The 19,161-nt window shown below is 44.2% G+C and overlaps 3 protein-coding genes and 1 long non-coding RNA gene across 14 annotated transcripts; 2 read left to right on the top strand and 2 right to left on the bottom strand.

Moving 5' to 3' along the window:
* Positions 1-3,167: 3,167 nt before the first annotated feature.
* LOC136520172 (probable transcriptional regulator SLK2) lies at positions 3,168-10,339 on the top strand. Of its 6 annotated transcripts, none has more exons than XM_066513606.1 (10): positions 3,168-3,316; positions 4,547-5,368; positions 5,455-5,583; positions 5,894-5,942; positions 6,646-6,860; positions 7,012-7,080; positions 7,692-7,792; positions 7,905-7,998; positions 8,084-8,153; positions 8,778-10,026. In XM_066513606.1, the coding sequence occupies exons 2-10, from the start codon at positions 4,631-4,633 to the stop codon at positions 9,650-9,652; spliced, it is 2,340 nt and encodes a 779-aa protein (XP_066369703.1). In that variant the 5' UTR covers positions 3,168-3,316; positions 4,547-4,630; the 3' UTR covers positions 9,653-10,026. The 6 variants fall into 6 exon arrangements, 5 of the variants coding, with proteins under 5 accessions (XP_066369703.1, XP_066369704.1, XP_066369701.1 ...); XR_010775179.1 differs by adding an exon at positions 10,030-10,339 and having other exon boundaries at positions 3,172-5,368; positions 8,778-9,948; XM_066513607.1 differs by having other exon boundaries at positions 3,172-3,363.
* Positions 10,340-10,659: 320 nt separating this feature from the next.
* Positions 10,660-13,343, bottom strand: LOC136520175 (E3 ubiquitin-protein ligase BIG BROTHER-like). 5 transcript variants are annotated; one of them, XM_066513614.1, is made up of 8 exons: positions 13,207-13,343; positions 12,632-12,818; positions 12,166-12,427; positions 11,949-12,016; positions 11,746-11,808; positions 11,453-11,589; positions 11,141-11,249; positions 10,660-10,994 (listed from the first exon to the last, which is right to left on the bottom strand). In XM_066513614.1, the coding sequence occupies exons 2-8, from the start codon at positions 12,779-12,781 to the stop codon at positions 10,953-10,955; spliced, it is 831 nt and encodes a 276-aa protein (XP_066369711.1). In that variant the 5' UTR covers positions 12,782-12,818; positions 13,207-13,343; the 3' UTR covers positions 10,660-10,952. The 5 variants fall into 5 exon arrangements, with proteins under 5 accessions (XP_066369711.1, XP_066369712.1, XP_066369709.1 ...); XM_066513615.1 differs by having other exon boundaries at positions 12,166-12,412; positions 13,207-13,340; XM_066513612.1 differs by having other exon boundaries at positions 10,660-11,249; positions 12,166-12,412; positions 13,207-13,342.
* LOC136520176 (uncharacterized) lies at positions 12,751-16,117 on the top strand. 2 transcript variants are annotated; one of them, XR_010775180.1, is made up of 4 exons: positions 12,751-12,890; positions 13,033-13,962; positions 15,313-15,490; positions 15,619-16,117. It is a non-coding gene; the product is annotated as an uncharacterized lncRNA (long non-coding RNA). The 2 variants fall into 2 exon arrangements; XR_010775181.1 differs by lacking the exons at positions 15,313-15,490; positions 15,619-16,117 and adding an exon at positions 14,011-14,140 and having other exon boundaries at positions 13,033-13,846.
* On the bottom strand, positions 16,050-18,625 carry LOC136520174 (pentatricopeptide repeat-containing protein At5g08510-like). The gene is made up of 3 exons (XM_066513609.1): positions 17,601-18,625; positions 16,370-17,394; positions 16,050-16,182 (listed from the first exon to the last, which is right to left on the bottom strand). The coding sequence occupies exons 1-2, from the start codon at positions 18,597-18,599 to the stop codon at positions 16,807-16,809; spliced, it is 1,587 nt and encodes a 528-aa protein (XP_066369706.1). The 5' UTR covers positions 18,600-18,625; the 3' UTR covers positions 16,050-16,182; positions 16,370-16,806.
* Between the last annotated feature and the right edge of the window lie 536 nt (positions 18,626-19,161).

Genomic DNA, 19,161 nt, shown 5'->3' with positions numbered 1-19,161 from the left:
AAGATTGGTGGCCCCCCATCGAGTAGCACTATATAGATTGAGGTGGGGGCCAGGGCGAAGGACATGAGGTTCATCGTAGCCGCCACAACCCCACCATGGTCCTAACCCTACCGATCGAGGAAACGCTGACAGCGATGGGAAGCTCCACCTCCGCCGTAGTCTGCGCCCATCTTCATCGCCTCTGCACCAGACTCCACTGCCTCCCCATCATCGACACCGCGTCACCGACACCGTCGATGGCGAGCTCCTCGACCGCCAAACAGGATAGTTAGTACCCTAATATCACTCTCCCTCTCTCTCTCTCTCTCTCTCTCTCTCTCTCTCTCTCTCTCTCTCTCTCTCTCTCTCTTTCTCTTTCAATTCTTGTTCTAGATCGATCTAGGTCCTTTTATTCCAAATAGAAAGGTTCCAGCCACTGATCTATACTGCTAGTAGATCCTAAGTCTAAGAAAGTATTGTCGGGTCATCGATGAACTGAAAGTTCAACTTTGATGGACTTTCACTTTGAGACACATTTATACCTACAAGCAAATAATGAGATGTACATGTGGAACCAAGTGAATTGTATCAAAAATCACTATGCAAATATAGGAGTGAGCTCACCTTATAATCAAAGGTGGTATCTGAAGGTCTCATGTCCTTGTCCCCTCGGTCGCTATCCACCTCACTAGTAGTGCTAGGGTTTGGAGACTGGGATTAGGGAAGCGAGGCAGGAGCAGCGTCAGCGTGCTAGAGTCAGGAGATGCTGAATCGCCAATGTCTCCAACAGCGGGAGAGATTTTGGGCCACTGGGCTTTATCGGGCCTTCAGTGCAGAGGTAAGGGAGTAGAAATATGTATGCTGAATGCTTCACATGTATTCGTTTTAGCTTTATTTTCTCTTTTTCCAATATACATACATGTATATACTATATATACATTTTTTTGCTAAATTTTTTAGGTATTCAATTGAATACAATTGAATAATAGTGGGGCTGCCCTGTATATGACATTTTCACTTCGGTCAAGAAACCAATTGAATTTCGTCACAAAATAGGAATGGCGAGCTTCTGGTCAAGAAACATTTTCTACGAATTGTTAATGAAAACAAGACACTGATTAATCACCAGTCACCAACACAATACATATTATTATGATTGTTTTGCTCATTTTTCATGTCAAGATTGTCTGTCAATCTCAATTATGCTTGTACCCTGTCTATATTATAAACAGCTGATGAAGGGAAAAGGAAACCCGTACATTACAGACCACACTGGTCCTGCTCCTCCAGCCTAATTATCCTAAGCAGAAAACAATCCAAGCTAGGCAAAACCAACAAGCATGGTGGGCCCCACAGGCTGCTTCTGCTTCTACAACAAGGAAAAGGAAGCTCTGATAGAGCGTGGAGTCATCCTCCCCTCCTTCCCTGTGTGCACGGAGCAAAATGCAAAACCGCTTCCTCGACGGTCGGCCCTGGGAGAAGGAAATGGAGACAGACCTACCAATATACCCGCTCGCATGGTACACGTGGGCCCTTGTTTTGGTGACCCTACATGTCAGTAGGAGCAGTGTGAGCTGCGTAGCGTCGCTAAACCTGGAAAGGTCCAATCCTTTTTTCTCATCAAATACCAACGGCGGCACCTTGGACAAGGAAGCAAAACGGATCACTTACACTCCGGGCCCACAAAGAGATCGATGAAGAGGTTTAGCACATTGTTTTTTCTCAGCTTAGGTTTCACCAAACAAAATTGGGCACCGTGTAAGAAATTTGGTATTGTTTTTGTCGTTTCGGTCTTAAAAGAAAAATTATGGTGAAACTAACCATATAGCATATTAACAGAATAGATTAACTTGCTACAACGCTAGCTACACTAACAACAACTACAACATTAAACACTTGTGGAGCTACAACGAAACGAGACCATTCATATTTTCATATAAAATATATATGATTGAAAAGATACCAATTAGATTTGGTTTTGCATTTTTTAATAGTAGAAGAAATATTTTATTTCATCCTCCAAAGAGAGGAGTTAGACCACCTAGTCACAAAAGTAACACACTATACGGCGTGACCGAGTTTACAAAATAAACGAATGGACTCGACACATGATTATGAAAATAAAAGGACATTACGAAATAGAACATGCAAGCTAGAGTCAATTAATTTTGATCTATTTTTTTAGATACATAACTTTTACTATGCACCTAGATATACATTATGTCTATATGCATAGTAAAAGCTATGTATCTAAAAAAAAAGCTGAAACGACTTACAATTTAAACAGATGGAGCAAGTGAAGAAATGCTTTTTTTTTCTTATCCAATAATTTTCATTAGTTAGCTTTCTAAAATCCGTAAATCGTGCGAAGAGAGAAAAACAGTGTGGGAGAGAAGGCGAAACCAGTGACCGAATGAACAACCAGATAAATATTCATTGCGGCTGCGCACATATATTTACAAGTATCTACTACTTATAATTAAAAAAAATCAAATATAATTTTTTATTTATTTATAAAAAATGAATTATAGAGTTACTTTAAGAAGCTACATGCTCTAGGTAATAAATTTTAGCCTAGGCCTTGTTTAGATTGCAAATTTTTGCAATCTGGACACTGTAGCATGTTTCGTTTGTATTTGACAAACTTTGTCTGATCATGGATTAACTAGGCTCAAAAGATTCGTCTCGTGATTTACAACCAAACTATGTAATTAGTTATTTTTTACCTATATTTAATGCTCCATGTATACGTCTAAAAGTTAATGTAATAAAGAGAGAATAAAAAAACTTAGAATTTTGAGGTAATCTAAACAAGACCCTAATGTCTGGTGACGGGCTCATCGCCTCATGGATATCACGAGGAAGCAGCACCCACCGACCCAGCGCGTGTGGCACGGCCCCACCGCGCCCTCTCCCAGCGTGGGCCCATCCAGCTCTAACGTGTACGCCCACTGGGTGCACGTAGCCACGGGATGGACCGCCCCTCTCCCGGTCCCACCGCCACCCAATCACGCGCCGACGCGTGTAAATATCCACCTCCAGCGCGCTGCCGGCCCGATCCGACGGTCGGGATCGCCCCTGCGGGCCCCCCGCAACCGGCGACGGGCGGTCAAAGGCGGGCCGCCCCACCGGCTGCGCCCGGTCACCCCCGCCTCGGGCGCCGCGAAGCTATTTAGCCCGGTGGCCGCGGCGCCGGCAACGGCTGCCACACCAGCACACACACAGACAGACAGGCGCAAGAAGAGGAGGGGAAGAACCGAAGAAGGAGATGAGAGGAAAATAATTAGCAGCGGAAGCGGAAGCAGCAGCAGCACGAGGTGGGGGAAGCGGCAGCGGGGTGAGATTTTGCTTAGGGTTCAATTCAATCCGTCCGTGGGGAGCGAAGTGAGTTCCTGGGTTTCTGTCTGCCCAATCTGGTTGTCTTCTATCTTCCCAAAGCTCTACTAAGAAAGCCCCCCCCCCCCCCAAATGTTTCCTTTTTTTTTTTCTCTCTTCCTCTCGTAGCGGTTAACTTGGCCTGGTAGGCGGAAGACGCGGAAGGCGGTAGCAATCTACGTCTTTGCTTCCTCCAGCAGCGGCAGCGCCATTACCGTTTGCTTTGTGCCGTTGCATACATGTGTGTTTATGTTCTTGTCTGGTTGGTGGAAAGGCAACCCAGCAGAAGTACTCTATGGTTTTAGTTGTTGTTGGAGTGATTATCTTTTTTTTTCTCCCTATGCTTATTGTTTCAATTGTTCTCTGTGTGATTACTTTCTTTGCTTTTGGGGTTACTTCTCTCCGTATGCACTCCCGTGTTATCTTCTTTGCACCGCAGAATATCTCCTGCCTGGGTAGATGCAGGGATTGTCTGCGTTTTTCCCCCAAGATAAGATGTGGGGGTAGAATTACTTCACTGTCTGCAATACCTCTGATTGATGTATGAGCAAAGAAACGAAGAAATGCTCAATCTTGTACATTATTCGGGTGGTTAGGTAGCTATGCCCACCCTGCTGCTGTAATTTGGGGAGAATCCATGCCTAGTTGGCCAACACCGTGGCGGTTTTAGCTTAGTTCATGGCCTGGGCAATCACACGATTGTGCTGTCATTAGGTCTATCAAGTTTTATGGAACACTAATTTTACATTGGACATCTGTAGTCTTGTCCTCTCGGGGAAGGCTAAGGATCACAACTTTGTAGGCCAATTTTGCTACTTAGTAGTATCTGAATAGAGGCACGTTACATCTGGGTCTTACATAGTAGCTTCTTATATACTCTAATGGACGACTAAATACCTGGATTTTGGTTGCTTCAAGTTGGCCCAGGCTCCTTTATTTATCGCTTGCAGCTTGATCCAGTTTTGTTCTCTTAATCATCTGTTACTTGCCTTGTTTGCAGTTAGGAAACTGACCTGGTTAGGTTCATGTTTTGCTGAGATGAACACAATATGCTACTTGTTTCGCTTATGTGAACTTGATCAGCTTACAATGCACACATTTTTTTTGTTAGTGCAAAGCAAAGGGAAAAAAATATGATGCATAATTTCTTTGCATGCCTTTAATACCATTGACACCTACTCTCTTTTTACAGGTTCTGGCTGAAGTATTTTAAGGTCTTTATTATCAGCGAAATCCAGTAATGTGCCTTGCCTCTTTTACGTGATTGTACAAGGCAATGAACGGAACTCATCCCTGGACCTCCATGTCCGGGGGTGCATGTTCTAACCTTGGATATGCCAGGGACATGAATGGTAATGTTCCAATTAGCACTACAAATTCCTCTGGGCCAAGCATTGGAGTTAGCTCGTTGGTGACTGACGCCAACTCGTCACTTTCCGGCGGTGCCCAGTTACAGCCAAGTACTAGCATGAATGGTGATTCATTGATGCGTGTTCCTGCATCACCAATGTCATTTTCATCCAATAACATCTCTGGCTCTTCAGTCATTGATGGTTCCATCATGCAGCAAAGTCCACCCCAAGAGCAGGTGCAGAAACGGAGGTCTTCAAGTGTAACATCACAACCTGTGATCGATGCTGGAGGTGCATTGCATGCTCAGAAGAAATCAAGGATTGATGTTAGTCCGGGTGATATCATGCAACAACAGTTGATTCAGCAGCTGATCCATGGTCAGAATTCTCTTCATTTCCAGGGGCAACAGAACCCACAGCTTCAAGCTTTGATTCAGCAGCATAAACTGGCACAACTTCAGCAACGGCAGCAGCAGCATTTGTTGCAACCATTTTCTCAGATGCAACAACCCCAAGTTGGTATTCCTCGGCAGCCTCAACTTAGGCCACCACTGGCACAGACTGGAATGCAGTTAAGTGGTCCTGTTAGGACTCCTATCGAGAGTGGGATTTGTTCTCGCAGGATACTGCAGTATTTATTTCACAAGCGTCATCGTCCAGAGGTGAGTTTCTCTATAGTGTTAGTTGTTTGTGGGATTATGAGGTACAAGCTCTTGGCAATACAATTTATTCGAACGATGTTTTCTAGAATAACCCTATAACATACTGGAGGAAGCTTGTTGAAGAGTACTTTGCACCTCGAGCAAGAGAAAGATGGTGTGTCTCTTCTTATGACAACAGAGGGAATTCTTCAGCTGCTGCTCCACAGAAAGCTCTGGTAAATAATACTTCACACCTACTGGTATTTTATTTCCCATCGCATACTGCTCTTTATTTCATGGCCGAACATCACTTTCTGCTTGATGTTCAGTATTAGATTGATTAGCATCAGTGTAAAGTTCTGCTTGGGTTACTGAAAACCACATTTAATTTGTCAAGTGCCTTTAATGGTAGAAAAATAGATCTTGTATGCACAACATTTTGCAGTAAAGAGTTCCATTGTAGACTGCAGCAGTTAAATTTTCTTTTTCTATATATAAAAATGCGATGAATACATTCATCAATTTTCTATTTTCTCTTATGTACAGGATACATGGCGATGTGACATTTGCAATACACATGGTGGGAAAGGATATGGTTAGTTGGTCTATGTCAACTCTACCTGATGAATGATAACAGTTCTTTCATTTGTCAAAATCCTTAGTTTGCTCAGTTCATAGTTGTGATCTATTAGTCTAACCGTATTTTCTGGTAAGCTTCTTGTGGCTCTAAAGGTGGTCTTGCCATTTCAGACTAGAAAAATCTAATACTAACAATTTGTTGATAAGCATTAAGAATGATAAAAATATCCTGCAAAGATCATTGCCAAGTTGAAAATTAATCTCTGGATCAGCTGAATGCTTTTTGAAATGTATGAATGTCGCAAATGAAGAATCTTGAAGGATCTGAAGTTTGTAGCTCCTAGTCACAAATTAAGAGCTTGAGCCCTCTGTGTTTAGTCTCAAATTGGAATTGAGATTCTTCACTCAAACACCCCTATTCTACCTGAGCTCTCCCAAACAGGGCCTTTGAACAAGGTGATGCCCTTGTGATTCTTGCTTTCTCACAGTGAATCTCTGGTTAAATCAGATATGTTTTTATGTCTTTGTGTTATCTTTTATGCACTCTGCATGTGCTATTAAGATGACATAGATGATTACCTTAGTTTTCTTAACATCTGTACGTTTTTCTCATAGATCATGATTTATTTCGTGCTTTTCCTATTTTCTGTTTCAATGTCTGCCATTAAGCTCACTAAGTTAACTTTATCTTTTTTTTTGGTCTCTGTTCCATTTGGTAGAAGCTACCTATGAAGTACTTCCTAGACTCTGCCAAATTAGATTTGACCATGGTGTTATTGATGAATACTTATACTTTGACTCACCCAACGAATTCCGGTTGCCTAATGGACAAATGGTGCTGGAGCATGCAAAAGTTGTTCAAAAAAGTGTTTATGAACATCTACATGTTATACATGAGGGACATCTGAGAATCATTTTCACACCAGAGCTGAAGGTATGTTGCTTAGCTGTCCTGGTTGCTTGCACATGCCATTAGCAATTTTGGTAACATGCCCATATTGTTTAGCATTCATAGGCACTTAAATGTTTCAAATGGGTGGCAATTGATAATCATTCTATTTCCTGATTGCCTGTGCAATGTGTAGATAATGTCCTGGGAGTTCTGTTCACGACGCCATGAGGAGTACATCACTCGCAAGACTATAGCACCACAGGTGTAGTTCTTTGTCCAGCGTGCTGTTCCTTTAGGCGGTGTTTGGATGGGGATGGGGATTGGGATAGGGACAGGAAATATTAGATCCCAGCCATTCGTTCTTCACACCTCATTTAATCCTAGCCATTCATTCATTTCCCTTTCCTTATCCCACCTCTTATATCCCAATATCCAAACGACACCTTAATTTTCGCTACAATTTTTTAAGTCTATAATTTGGCAGGACACTCTGGTAGTTTAATCCTCTTTGCCTATTTGTATATATTGCTTGGCTGTAGGATACAAATTTATATGATGTGGCATGATTCGTTGGATCCTGGATTATTTATTGGGGTGAAAAATGCCTTTCGTTTTGTGCACTCTCACATTTATTTCTTATCTCCTCTGTTTTTATTTGCCCTACAATATTTTACAGCTGCATGGACTCAGTATAAGATCAAAATATTAAAACGTGAACACATAACACATCCCATTTCTTATTCTAATGCGTATTAATTGTGGGTGCTACCCCAAGTGCATATTCCTTGTACCTGAGTTAACTCCTTGTATGGTATGCCATTAACTTTGGTGACTGTTATATCATATCTTCTACTCACCCTTCTGTTTTTCCAGGTTAATAATCTGCTGCAAGTTGCCCAGAAATACCAAGCTGTTGTCAATGAAAGTGGATCAGCGGGGATATCAAACAATGATGCACAAACCATCTGCAACATGTTAGTGATCCTATTTCACCTTCAGTACTTGACATTGACATCCACGTGTACTGAGCAATTTTTTCTGGTTATCTAATTGATGTGGTTTCATCTTTTTCTTCTGTACTGTTAGGTTTGTCACTGCATCACGGCAATTGGCAAAAAATCTAGAGCATCACACCTTAAATGAACATGGGTTTTCTAAAAGATATGTACGCTGCCTACAGGTAGTTAGAATCCCCCTTGTATCTTTTTACAGTTCAAGTACATACATATGCATGCAGCATGCTGATGGTTGTCTGTCCTTGTCAGATATCGGAGGTGGTGAATCACATGAAGGACTTGATTGAGTTCAGCCACAAGAACAATCTTGGTCCTAAAGGTATGATGATTGTGCAAATTTGTTTAATAGTGTCTTCAATTTTCATTTAGTTGTCAAACATTTAGCTGTGTGATTAGTTTTTTTTTCTTTCTAAATTATTAGGTTCTTCCTTGCTGTTTTTCCCACATTTTGTATAAAGGTGGTTGGATTTAGTATTAAAATCGGAATTCTGTCTTCAGAGGAAATTGAGTTTGTTGGTCTGTTTTGTAATAAAAATCTACAGCACTGGAAATCCACCATTTTGACCATAATGGGCTGTACCCAGACAGTTTGATGCGATAACTTGGTAGACATGGTTTGTTTTTGGCTTACTCAAGCAGCAAGAGTTTTTTTGCGAGTTATGCAGTAGAGTTGAAGAATACCAATGGATAACAGGTAGTAATGTCTGTACACATGGTTTATGTAGTGGGAAGTTGCCCATCTCATCTATAATTTGTGTAGCTTCATTTGTTTTTTCAGCTGATATCAGTGGAGCAATAAACAGCAATTAAAAAGAAACAATATGAACAATGACAAAAACTGATTGCTGATTGGATAGTATTGTGGTCTTTAGTATGGAGTGCACCTTGTGTTTGCCCCATTTATCTACACTGCACTTCTAACATTTTCTCTGTTAATATGCAGAGAGCCTGAACAGTTATTCGAAAACCATGGCAAAGTTTCAGAATATGCATGATTCAAGACAGCTCATGGCTGCTGCTAACCTTGCCAATAACCAGAGCAACACCAAACTAATGGGGGTCAAACAAGAGACAAGTACTTCTGTGAACAATCAGACTCCTGGTGTCGGAACCATTGGCAATAACACTGTACAGAATGCCACACCTCTAAACAGCTACCAGAATATGCTCAGAAGCTCCAGTGCAAATCCAATTTTGCTGCAGCAGGAGGCATCAAGTGTCTTCAAAGGTCCTACAGCAATGCACAATGGCATACAGCTGGAAGCAGCTAGATCCTTCCGTGGACCTAACCAAGTGCAGTTCCAACACCCTGCGTCATTTCAGCAGCCTATGCCGCAGCAAAACAATTTCCAGGGCTTTGGTGTTAACCCACAATACCAGCAGCATGTGCTTAATCAGCTTCTGCAGGAAGTTAAGAATAATAACAACCGCACAAAAGCACAGCAACCGCCTCCAGATGCACCTAATGCGAGCGGTGGTCTTGCATCAGGAGTTGCTATCCCCAATGTTGCTGCTAGTGGGGAGCAGGGACAGCATATCAATAATAATAACAGTAACCATAACAGCGCGGTGAAGGGTGCTGCTCCAGCTGGTACTGGCCCTAGCAATGTGATCAACAATAGCACAGCCAGCATTGCCCCTGGCAGAAACAACAGCTTCAAGTCGGTGAGCAGCAGTCCAGCTGCTGCCGCTGCTACCGCTGGCAATGCCGTGAACTCAATGGTCGATGACTCCTTCCTTCAACTGGAGGACCTTGATGACACAGTCACTAACGCACTGGTGGAAAGCGGGCTGTTCGGTGCAGGACAAGGGTGGTAGTGCCTTCCGTGGTAACATGTGAGCATGGCAGCACAGTATATAAACGTCTCACTACTCTTGAGTTCGTTCGCCGTAAGCGCCAAGCAACAATATAAGCCTGATTGGTGCTGGCAAGTGCTTTGCCACCCTTATCTTTCTGTGACAGTTTCAGATGATCATATCATACACTGATGTAACTCCAGATGTGTGAGTAAGATAGTGAGTTGGATTTGGCTTGGGGATCGGGAGCTGTGCAACCTGTAGCTGTTAGCGTGTGTATGGCATGTTTCTGAATGATATGATGTGATTATCGCAAGGTCACAAACATTACCTCTGTCATGTATATCATTTTCATGCTAAAGGGAGCGCCAATTATAATCTCCTGTTATCTGGCACAGGGTGTGTGTTTCCCATGGTTTCACGTTCGTTCTGCACTCCGGATTGGCGTCCCTGTAAGCCTCTGGGAGCACTTCAGTAGACCTCATCTAGGGCGTGTTTGGTTAAATAGCGGCAGAGGTGCTTGCCAGACAACTTTTTCCAAGCCGTAGGATTTAATCGCCTGTGGTAAAGATGCGTTTGATAGAGATTCTTACGGAAATGTTCTAGGTCTAGGTTCTCACGAAAAGGAATTTACCTACTGTTGAGATCGTTTGGCAACTGGATTATTACCTACTATTGGAAAAGGAATTACTTACTATTGAATTGAAATCATTTGGCAACAGGATTATTACCTACTATTGAAATCGTTTGGCAACTGGATTATTATCTAGTACTACTGAAATTGCTTGGCAACTGGATTTAGTTTCTTAGAGTAGTAGAAAGTGGTGAGAAAAGAATCATTGTACTGGGTGTTTGGCACGGTTTTCTAGTGATTCCACTAGGAAGTTCTTATATTAAAAAAAAGAACTAGGAAGGTTCCATCCCACCAAACGGCCCCTAATATCCAATACATCATAAATGGCTCGAGGCATGCTTCGTGAGAAAACAATTTGCATAATGCATCGCACAACAAATACAGTCATGGCAAAGAGACAGAACAAGCTTCTAATAAATAACTATAAGATTGTGACTCTTAAAAGTACATTTCCACAAGCCAAAGGCAAAATAAAAACACCTAAAACTCTTTTTTTTTCCTTTTTTCTTTTCTTTTCCTTGGGGTGATCAAGCATCTAGACTTCCTAACTTTTTTTCTCTCCTTTTGGATTGATTTTTTTTGTTCATTTTCAGTTTTCTTGGCGCTAAAAAAGTAGATGATGCAACCAGCCGGGTGTGACGCCCCATCATCTCATCTTATCTGCTTCGTTGGCGACGCGGTCGGATGCTAGGAAGGTCCAAACAGTTCATATTTGCATACAGGGCATGTCTGTTTTCACAAAACAAGGAGAAATTCAAGTTCAGAAAAAAGAGCCATCATAGTGAATAAATCCCAATCCACTGTAACGGCAGTAACAATTTGTTATTACTAACAAATAGCACAGGAAGAGGATGCTTCATCATCTGCAGATTTACCTTGTTGACCTTGAGCCATTTGGTGACACAAGCTGCGTGGTAGTGATGCCTGCACGGCAACGTTATCATGGTTTCACGGCTTCTGAAAGTGGACAAGCAGATAGGGCAGCTGCATCCAAACAAACCCCAAAAAACATCATCAGTGATGCCATGGAAATTTCACTCTTTGTCGTCAACATTAGAAAAAACAACAACTCACATGTTGTAACATATGAATCGATATTTATGGCCCGAGTATATTTGTATATTCATACTATTCTTAAAGAGCAAACTTGCAATAATGTAAACTGAAAAAGGGAGGCATACACCTACTCTTCATGGTTTGTTTTCCGGGAGAAAAACCCTGATGGCTTGACTGACTTGTACTTCCATGGCTGCAGATAGGAGATGAGCTCGTCGGATAAACCTCTGTCCTCAGTCCCCACAGATTCTACAAGTGCCTGTCTTTGCTGCATCACCGAAAAGGGCAGGAAATCAGTGGCCTTTCCAAATTCCAACCCAGGTGTAAAGGTGCACAGTACATGCATAGTTCTATTTTGTTCACAAGCTTTACATGTCACTTGAAAAAAGGAGGGAAAAAAAAAGAACATTCCAAAGCCACAAACCTCATAAGTCATGTTGTCTGGATCAACATCATCATCATCACCATTACCATCCTGCCTGTCAGCCTGCAGACACAATTATCAGAATCTTCAGTTCTCCACTTTTCATATCTTTGAAGAATAACTAACTAATTCAGAAAGAAAGATAGGTACATGTTGAGCCAAGTTGAGCAGTGCTAAAAGAAAAAAAAAAGTTCAGTAATCACCTCTTCATCTTCATCGTGATGGTCATGCTCATCGTCAGAGTCAGATGGAGACGGCACGCAGCTGATATCTGAACAATCGTGGCAGCGACAACACAAGAACCACAATTATGAGATGCGACGACTGACAGGCACAAGAATCCGACGAGTGTCACGTCATGTAAAAACGAAACGCATCTGAATTTTCTGAATCATCATTCATAGGCAGAGCAGATCATACCATCGTCGTCGTCTTCGACGCTGAGGTCCTCCCTCTCCTGCTGGAGCTGCTTGGCGTACTCGAAGTCTGAGGCGATCTGTTGATCCATGCCTGAATTCCTGGTAGCAGTTGCTGCTGCAGCAGTGCTGCTCTCTCCATGGTATTCCTGTGACTGTGAATAGTCATACGGGCCCCTGGGTCCTGCACCTCTCATATAGTTCTGCTGGTTGCTGTATGCTCCTTCCAAGATCGATTGGTGTAAACCCTCCTGCAATTGTGAAATCTCTCTCAGTAATCAGTAATTGTTGCTTGTTTATTAGCCTATTTTCTTTTTCAGTAGAGACTGAAATCCTACTTCCAAAGCTACAAGAACGAAAGCTACGGAAATGATACGCAGGTCAGAAGAAACAAAGATACAAGGCTGACAGAGACGCCATGTTTATGCATGCTTGTGCTGAAGATTTGGAGGCGAAGAAAGGGCTCGTACCTGGCCAGGAAGAAGATCGGCGAGGACAAATTGGAGCAGCTCGTCGTCGAGGTCGTCAAGGCTCACCTCTGCCACCGTGCTGCGGGTGGGCGAGTTGGCGTAGTGCACGGTGACCCTCCTCAGGGCCCCGGACTGCCCCACGGTGGCCATGATTGGCCGGCCACCGAGACAAGCGTGAGCCGATTACCTGCAGGCCATGGCACAGCATCTCTCATAATCAATTGGCACCAAGAAAGTCTCTAATCAGCAGGAACAAGAGGTAATATAACCACCTCCGTAACAACTTGGTTGATGTCAACTGTTATAGGCCTAAGCCTAACACTAGTGATTTTAATTTGGGGAAAAAACTTTTTTTTGAAGAAAACTCATCCAAATCTCTCATGTTCTTATGAATCATGCAGCGTGCATAGCTGAATTTGCAAGAAAAAAAAAATCAAAGAAGAAGGCACTCAAGAGCCAAGAAAATGGAAAGACCGTACCGGTGAAGCACAAATTGAAGAGCAGAATCGAAGTGCGAAAACAAAAAGGGAGATCGAAGGAGGATGAAGAGGATGGGAGAAGGATTCTTGGTGTACCTCTGTTTGTGTCTCTTGTTGTCTCCTCTCTTCTCTCTCAACTTAAGGTTTGTTGAAGGGATGGATGCTTTGTTAATGGGAAGAGTGGGTGGCTGCCTCAGTGTTATGTAGAGACACACAGGTCGCTCTCACTGTCTGTTTTTAAATATAATTCCATGGACAAAAAAACAATAGTGTTTGAGCTTTTATACATTCCGGCCTGATGAGCCTCTCATTGTCTCTGAGTTTGATTTTACCAATCACAGTAAAATCTTGTCAGTGAGTTTGTTCTCACCCTAATTCTAGCTTGCCTTGCGTTTTCAGTTGTGGAATACTCCTGTCTGTCCGTTTATTTCTGGACAAAGGCTTCGAATGGCAATTTCACATTTGGGAGAAACCTTGGTGATGCTCTTTTTCTTTTCTTTTCAAAGAACCAAGGATTTAACCCTGGTTTGTGAAGGCACCACCACTTCATTGCTCATGACAATTCAACATTCGTTACTGAAAAATAAATCACAATTGCAATTCAACATTGGTTTGTGAAAACTACATCACAATTACCTGAGCTTGAAATCTCATCCAATCAGACGGTGAGAATAGAAGGCTTTTATTGAGAAGACAAGAGTATCTGACGGAAGAATTTTTTTTCTTTGTTTCAAGAGTGAGTCACATGCGCTGTATTGTTCTTCCTCCCCTACTTTGCTTCGCAGTTACAAGTCATTATCATCCATGACTCCATCGCGTCAAGACCGTGTGGACTGTTGCATTGCCATCCATGTGAGCTGTTGCATTTAATTTAATCTAATTCATCTTTGTTGGGTCAAGGTCTTCTGCGATGATGACAGCTGCAGACAAAGAAAAATTAGAATCAAAATGGGCCACTAAAAACTTCTGAACCAAGCACCAGTATCAATTGTAAACTGACCTCACCTCAGACAATGTGGCTTGTTAGCAAATCAGCGATGACTCGGAGTCTTCAGAAGATAAAGATCAAGACATATCTTAAGCGCAATTGCGATCATGATCGCGATAGGAACGGTTAATGACAGCTGGAATGCTGGATCTTTTGAAACTTGTCAGTTAGTTCTTGCAAGGACCTAGATATCGTTGGCAAAGCGCAAGTTTTGTTCTTCAAGTATGATGTATGTTCATTTCTTGCAAATTAATACTATCCAAGTGCTTCATGTTATAGAGAGTGCGTTTAATTTGTCGCGCAGCAAATCTTGGTGTCTGGTGCAGGAACCTTCATCTGAGATTCTAAGATCAGCTTCTGGTACACACAAAAGAAGATCCTTGTTAGTGCCAACAAGAAGCAGATATAGAACACCCTACTTGCTTTAAACCATGCATGTGTCCACGTTCAGCACAACAAATTCTTGGCATCCACTGAAGAAATGATCTTCTCAACACACACTCTCAATAGTATAGTAGTATACTAGACCAGTGACCACTGGTAGTATATGTGTAGGAATCTATTGGCATGTTCCAGCCGGACACTGAATTATCTTTACATCAGTAGGTGGCAATCCCTTTCACTTCCAACGGCGACATCTCATGCATGCCTCTGCACTGCCTACCATCCAATCAGTGTAGCCACGGGCGGTGGTGGATTATCATGTGGTTAAGACACCGACCACCCTAGTTGTGAACTCTCGCCATTACTCACTGACCACGACCTCACACAAATCATTCTGTCAATTTCATCATACGAAATTTCCGAGCAGGATCGCTGCACGTCAACACGACATGATCGAGAAGATTGGCCGCCAAGACATACATGGATCGGAGGCCAAAGACTTGGAGCCAGTCAGGTCAACCATAAACTAGTGCCGGCAGTTGGTGTTGCCAAATTGATTAAGCTTCTCTGTTCTTAAAATAATCTGGAGAAGGATACAAAGCAGTGTACTTTGTACTACCTGATGGTGTCATGGAGATAACTACAATAGCACAGTACTGTGTAGTAACCCAAAATTTCAACTCAAAGACATGGACAACTAACTGTAAAGCACTCTACTTCTACCATACATCTAAATGTCTGATTATTTTAGATAAATATTTGAATGTCTGATACATGGCTCAGAAGATGAGCCTAATCCCATTTGGCTTCTGACACTACTATTTCCACAGGGGAACAAGCATCTACTATCTGGTGTCTCCTGATTTCAGTGCGTCATCAAGCATCCAGAGCACTAACTTCCTGAATCAGCCAGCACTAACTTCCTGGATCAGCCAACTTTTCAAATGCAATAGGACCAGACACAAAATCATAGAGCTGATTATTTCAACAAGAGAAACAACGACAAAAGTAAAAAGGAAGATGTTGCGTCATGTTCATTTCGTCAGCATTTACAAGTCATGTCAAGCATCTAATGTAATGATTATGCTCCTAATTGTGAAACTGACCCGGTGAAATTGTTCTTTTTTTTCCACAAGCACATGGCGATCTGAACATTGACCAGTGTCCTTCTGGAAGTGTCCTACCTGAGCAAATCTTTCTGCTTGTTTGTGCCGGTACGTTCACACCTTAAGCAGCAGCAGTCATTTTCAAGTTTGATGGAATCCAGACTGATCCATAGTACAAAAATGAAATTTTTAGCTAAAAGTTGTAAACTCGTTCAATATACGAGCCGCCACTAAAAGTTGTAAACTTGTTCAATATATGAGCCGCCGTTGTAGAAAGGAACTAAGGAACACAGTAAATTCAATGAAACATGACAAAATGTATACTGCAAAGGCGGAGAGCGCATCTTTTTAAGAAAGTGGAGGATAAATGAGGCTTCTTATGTCTCCTATTCGACAATTCCATGTTTGACTTGCTTCCAGGCTGCATCTAATATGAGGGTGATCACGAAACCATGGCTGCAAAGTGCTCTATAGAGGCAACCATGAGAATACGATGGGCACAAATATGACGCTGATCATTCCTGCATCATACTTCCAAGCAATCTCATGCACAACCCCATGGTTTGAAAGTTCCTCGATGTCTTCCGCGATGAGCTGCCATGGCAAACGACGAGGTAGTAAGGTAGTTAGATAAATGCATCAAAGCAGAAAACATACACTGCATCAAAACTAAATCACTAAAACATATAAGCTTTCTCTGTAATAGTTCTCCAGTTTCTGTTTAATAACTTGCATGTCAGATCCAAATTTCACAATTTAAAAGAGAAGCAGAGGAATTCACCTGCAATTTTACGTTTCTTTCTGCCTAGTGCTCTTGCACCTCTGAATTGTACGAACAAGAGAAATAACCATTTGGTAGTAGAGGAAAATCCGTTGATATTCAGGTGGTGGTGCATTCACTTGATAGGTCACGTCTTCTGTTGCCTCCTTGGTGTATCCCTTCGCAGTTCAATTTATGGAGGATCAGAGCAAGTAGTCCGTGATTTTCTCAGTTTCTTCTCCCATAAAAGAGATAAAAGATGGTGAAGAAAAAATTAGCTTTCCACTTCTGAATTTTCCAAGTTGTCAAGTTCCATGGTCAGTGTGATGCTATCCAGGGTGTCATATACCATCTCGTATCTTGGATGCGACTTATCCTCAACCAGGAACGTGATCAATCTCAAGTGATTTTCCCAGTTTCTTCTCTCATAAAAGAGATAAAAGATGGTGACGGAAAAATTAGCTTTCCACTTCTGAATTTTCCAAGTTGACAAGCTTCATGGTCAGTGTAATGCTATCCAGGGTGTCATATACCATCTCATATCTTGGATGCGACTTATCCTCAACCAGGAACTTGTGCATCCTACCATCTAACTCAATAAAGCTGTAACCAGCAGATTTCTTGTGATCTTTTTCCTTTAGCAACTTCCATACCTGGGCAACACCGTCCCATTTGCCACGTGACGCGTATATATTTGAAAGGACCACTAGGTTTGCTGTATTCTGCGGCTCCAGGTGCATTAGTTTTTCCACTGCTAGTTCCGCTAGCTCCAAATTGCCATGGAAGCTGCAAGCTCCAAGCAACGCTCCCCAGATTACGGCGTCAGGCTCCATTGGCATGCTCGCGATCAGACTGTCAGCTTCTTTTAGCAGACCAGCACGCCCCAGCAGGTCAACCATGCAACCATAGTGCTCGATTCTTGGCTTCAGACCGAACTCCTCTCTCATTGAGTTGAAGAGCAGCTTGCCTTCATCCACCAAGCCTCCATGAGTACAGGCCAAAATGACTCCAACAAATGTAATGCCATCTGGTTTAGCCCCTGTCATCTAAAGAGAGTAAAATCAGCTCTAGGTTTAGCAACTACGATGCAGTAGTAGGCAATCTGGATTTAAGGTTAAGGTCACTAGTTTGGTGCTTGAAAACATATTTGATTCTCTAGGCCATCTCTGCAACCAAGTTCGCTGCAATGCAATGCAATGCAAATGGTTGAAGTAATAAGACCATTAAAAGAGTGCAAGCAAGAAATCCTCACCCTCAATTTATGAAACAAGCCCAGCGCCTCCCTCCAGAGTCCATGCACGGCAAACGCCATGATCATCGAGTTCCAAGAACAAAGATCCCTCTGCGTCCCGATACCCCGAAACAAAATCCAAGCCCGATGAATGCTGCCACACTTGGCATACATCTCGACCAGAGCATTCGCGACATACACGTTCCTGAGCATCCCTCTCCCCCTCACATACCGCTCCACCTTCCTCCCCAGCGCCAAGGCCCCGACCGCGGCGCACGCGGGCAGCACGCTGCTGACGGTGACCTCATTGGGCCGCACCCCGGCCCCCTCCCACATCTCCAGGAACGTGCGCACCGCGTCCTCGTGCCTCCCGTTCTGCGCGTACCCCGACACCATCGCCGTCCAGGAGACCACGTTCCGGTCGGGCATTCCCGCGAACAGCGCCTCCGCGTCGCCCACCCGCCCGCCGCGCGCGTACGCCGACAGCAGCGCGTTGCGCGCGGCCGCGTCACTGTGTGGCAGCTCGTCGAACACCCGCCGGGACTCCGCTAGGAGGCCGGACCTGGCGTAGGAGGCGACGAGCGCCGACGCGAGGTAGGGGTCGCCGCACGACGCGGCGTGCCCGGACTTGGTCAGCAGCGCGTGCGCGCACGCGGCGAACCGTTGGGTGGTGGAGGAGGAGGAGGAGAAGAGGAGGGTGAAGGAGAGCGGGGTCAGGAGGCGGAGGCGGTGCGCGCGCGCGAAGCAGGGGAGCAGCAGCGGGTGGCGCGCGGCGGCCAGTGCGTGGAGTAGGCGGTTGTGGAGCGGCGCGGACGGCGGGGACGTGGGCGACGACGACGACGACGACGAAGGGTAGGAGTCGAGCAGGCGCGCGGCGTAGCATAGGTCCCCGGTCGCGAGCACGCGCAGCAGCAGCGGCTGTAGGCGGCGCTCCCCGCGGCGGAGCAGGCGCGCGTGCAGCCGGCTCGCTTGCTCCATCATCGCCGGCGTTGGCAATGGGCCCTCTCCTCCCTGCGTCATCACGTTGGCTTTGGGGTGGGCCAGATAGGCCGAGTCCACTCGAGTGGGCCTATTCTGGTGTCGGTTACGCACCGAGATCCCAGTCCAGCCCATGTGCCATCGAGTGGGCCGAGCTTGTTGTACGAGATGGATGGTGGCAGGCCTTATCGAGCTTCCTCGACGGCCTCCGCTCTCACTGTTGCCGCTGGCGGACCATCGCGACCTTCGAACCAAGCGTGTATGGCGCCAGCGTTGCTTGCCCGGGTCGCTGATAGCTCCGTTCGACGGCATGGATGTTTCGATCACAAAGCTGGTATATCTGTTGGACCACAAACTCCTTGGGCCATGGGCCTCGGCAAGTTGAGAACAGTTAATTCCTCGTTGACTCGGTACAAATGGTAATGCTACCGTTAAGATGTCTGGAAGGTCGGATGTCTCGCTCCACTCCCTGCTGCATGCGCCACTCGCCTAAGAAAATAAAATCAACTCCAGCACGCCTAGGCTTTACCCCTTCTGCGCTCCTTATCCCTTGCCACAACGTACCAACGCCCGGCGTCCTACCCCACCCGAAGCCCCCAACGCT

Source organism: Miscanthus floridulus, chromosome 18 (assembly GCF_019320115.1).
Source record: "Miscanthus floridulus cultivar M001 chromosome 18, ASM1932011v1, whole genome shotgun sequence".
NCBI classification, from domain to species: Eukaryota; Viridiplantae; Streptophyta; class Magnoliopsida; order Poales; family Poaceae; genus Miscanthus; species Miscanthus floridulus.
Note: the sequence above shows the minus strand (reverse complement) of the source record. Positions and strands in the feature narration are given on the sequence as shown.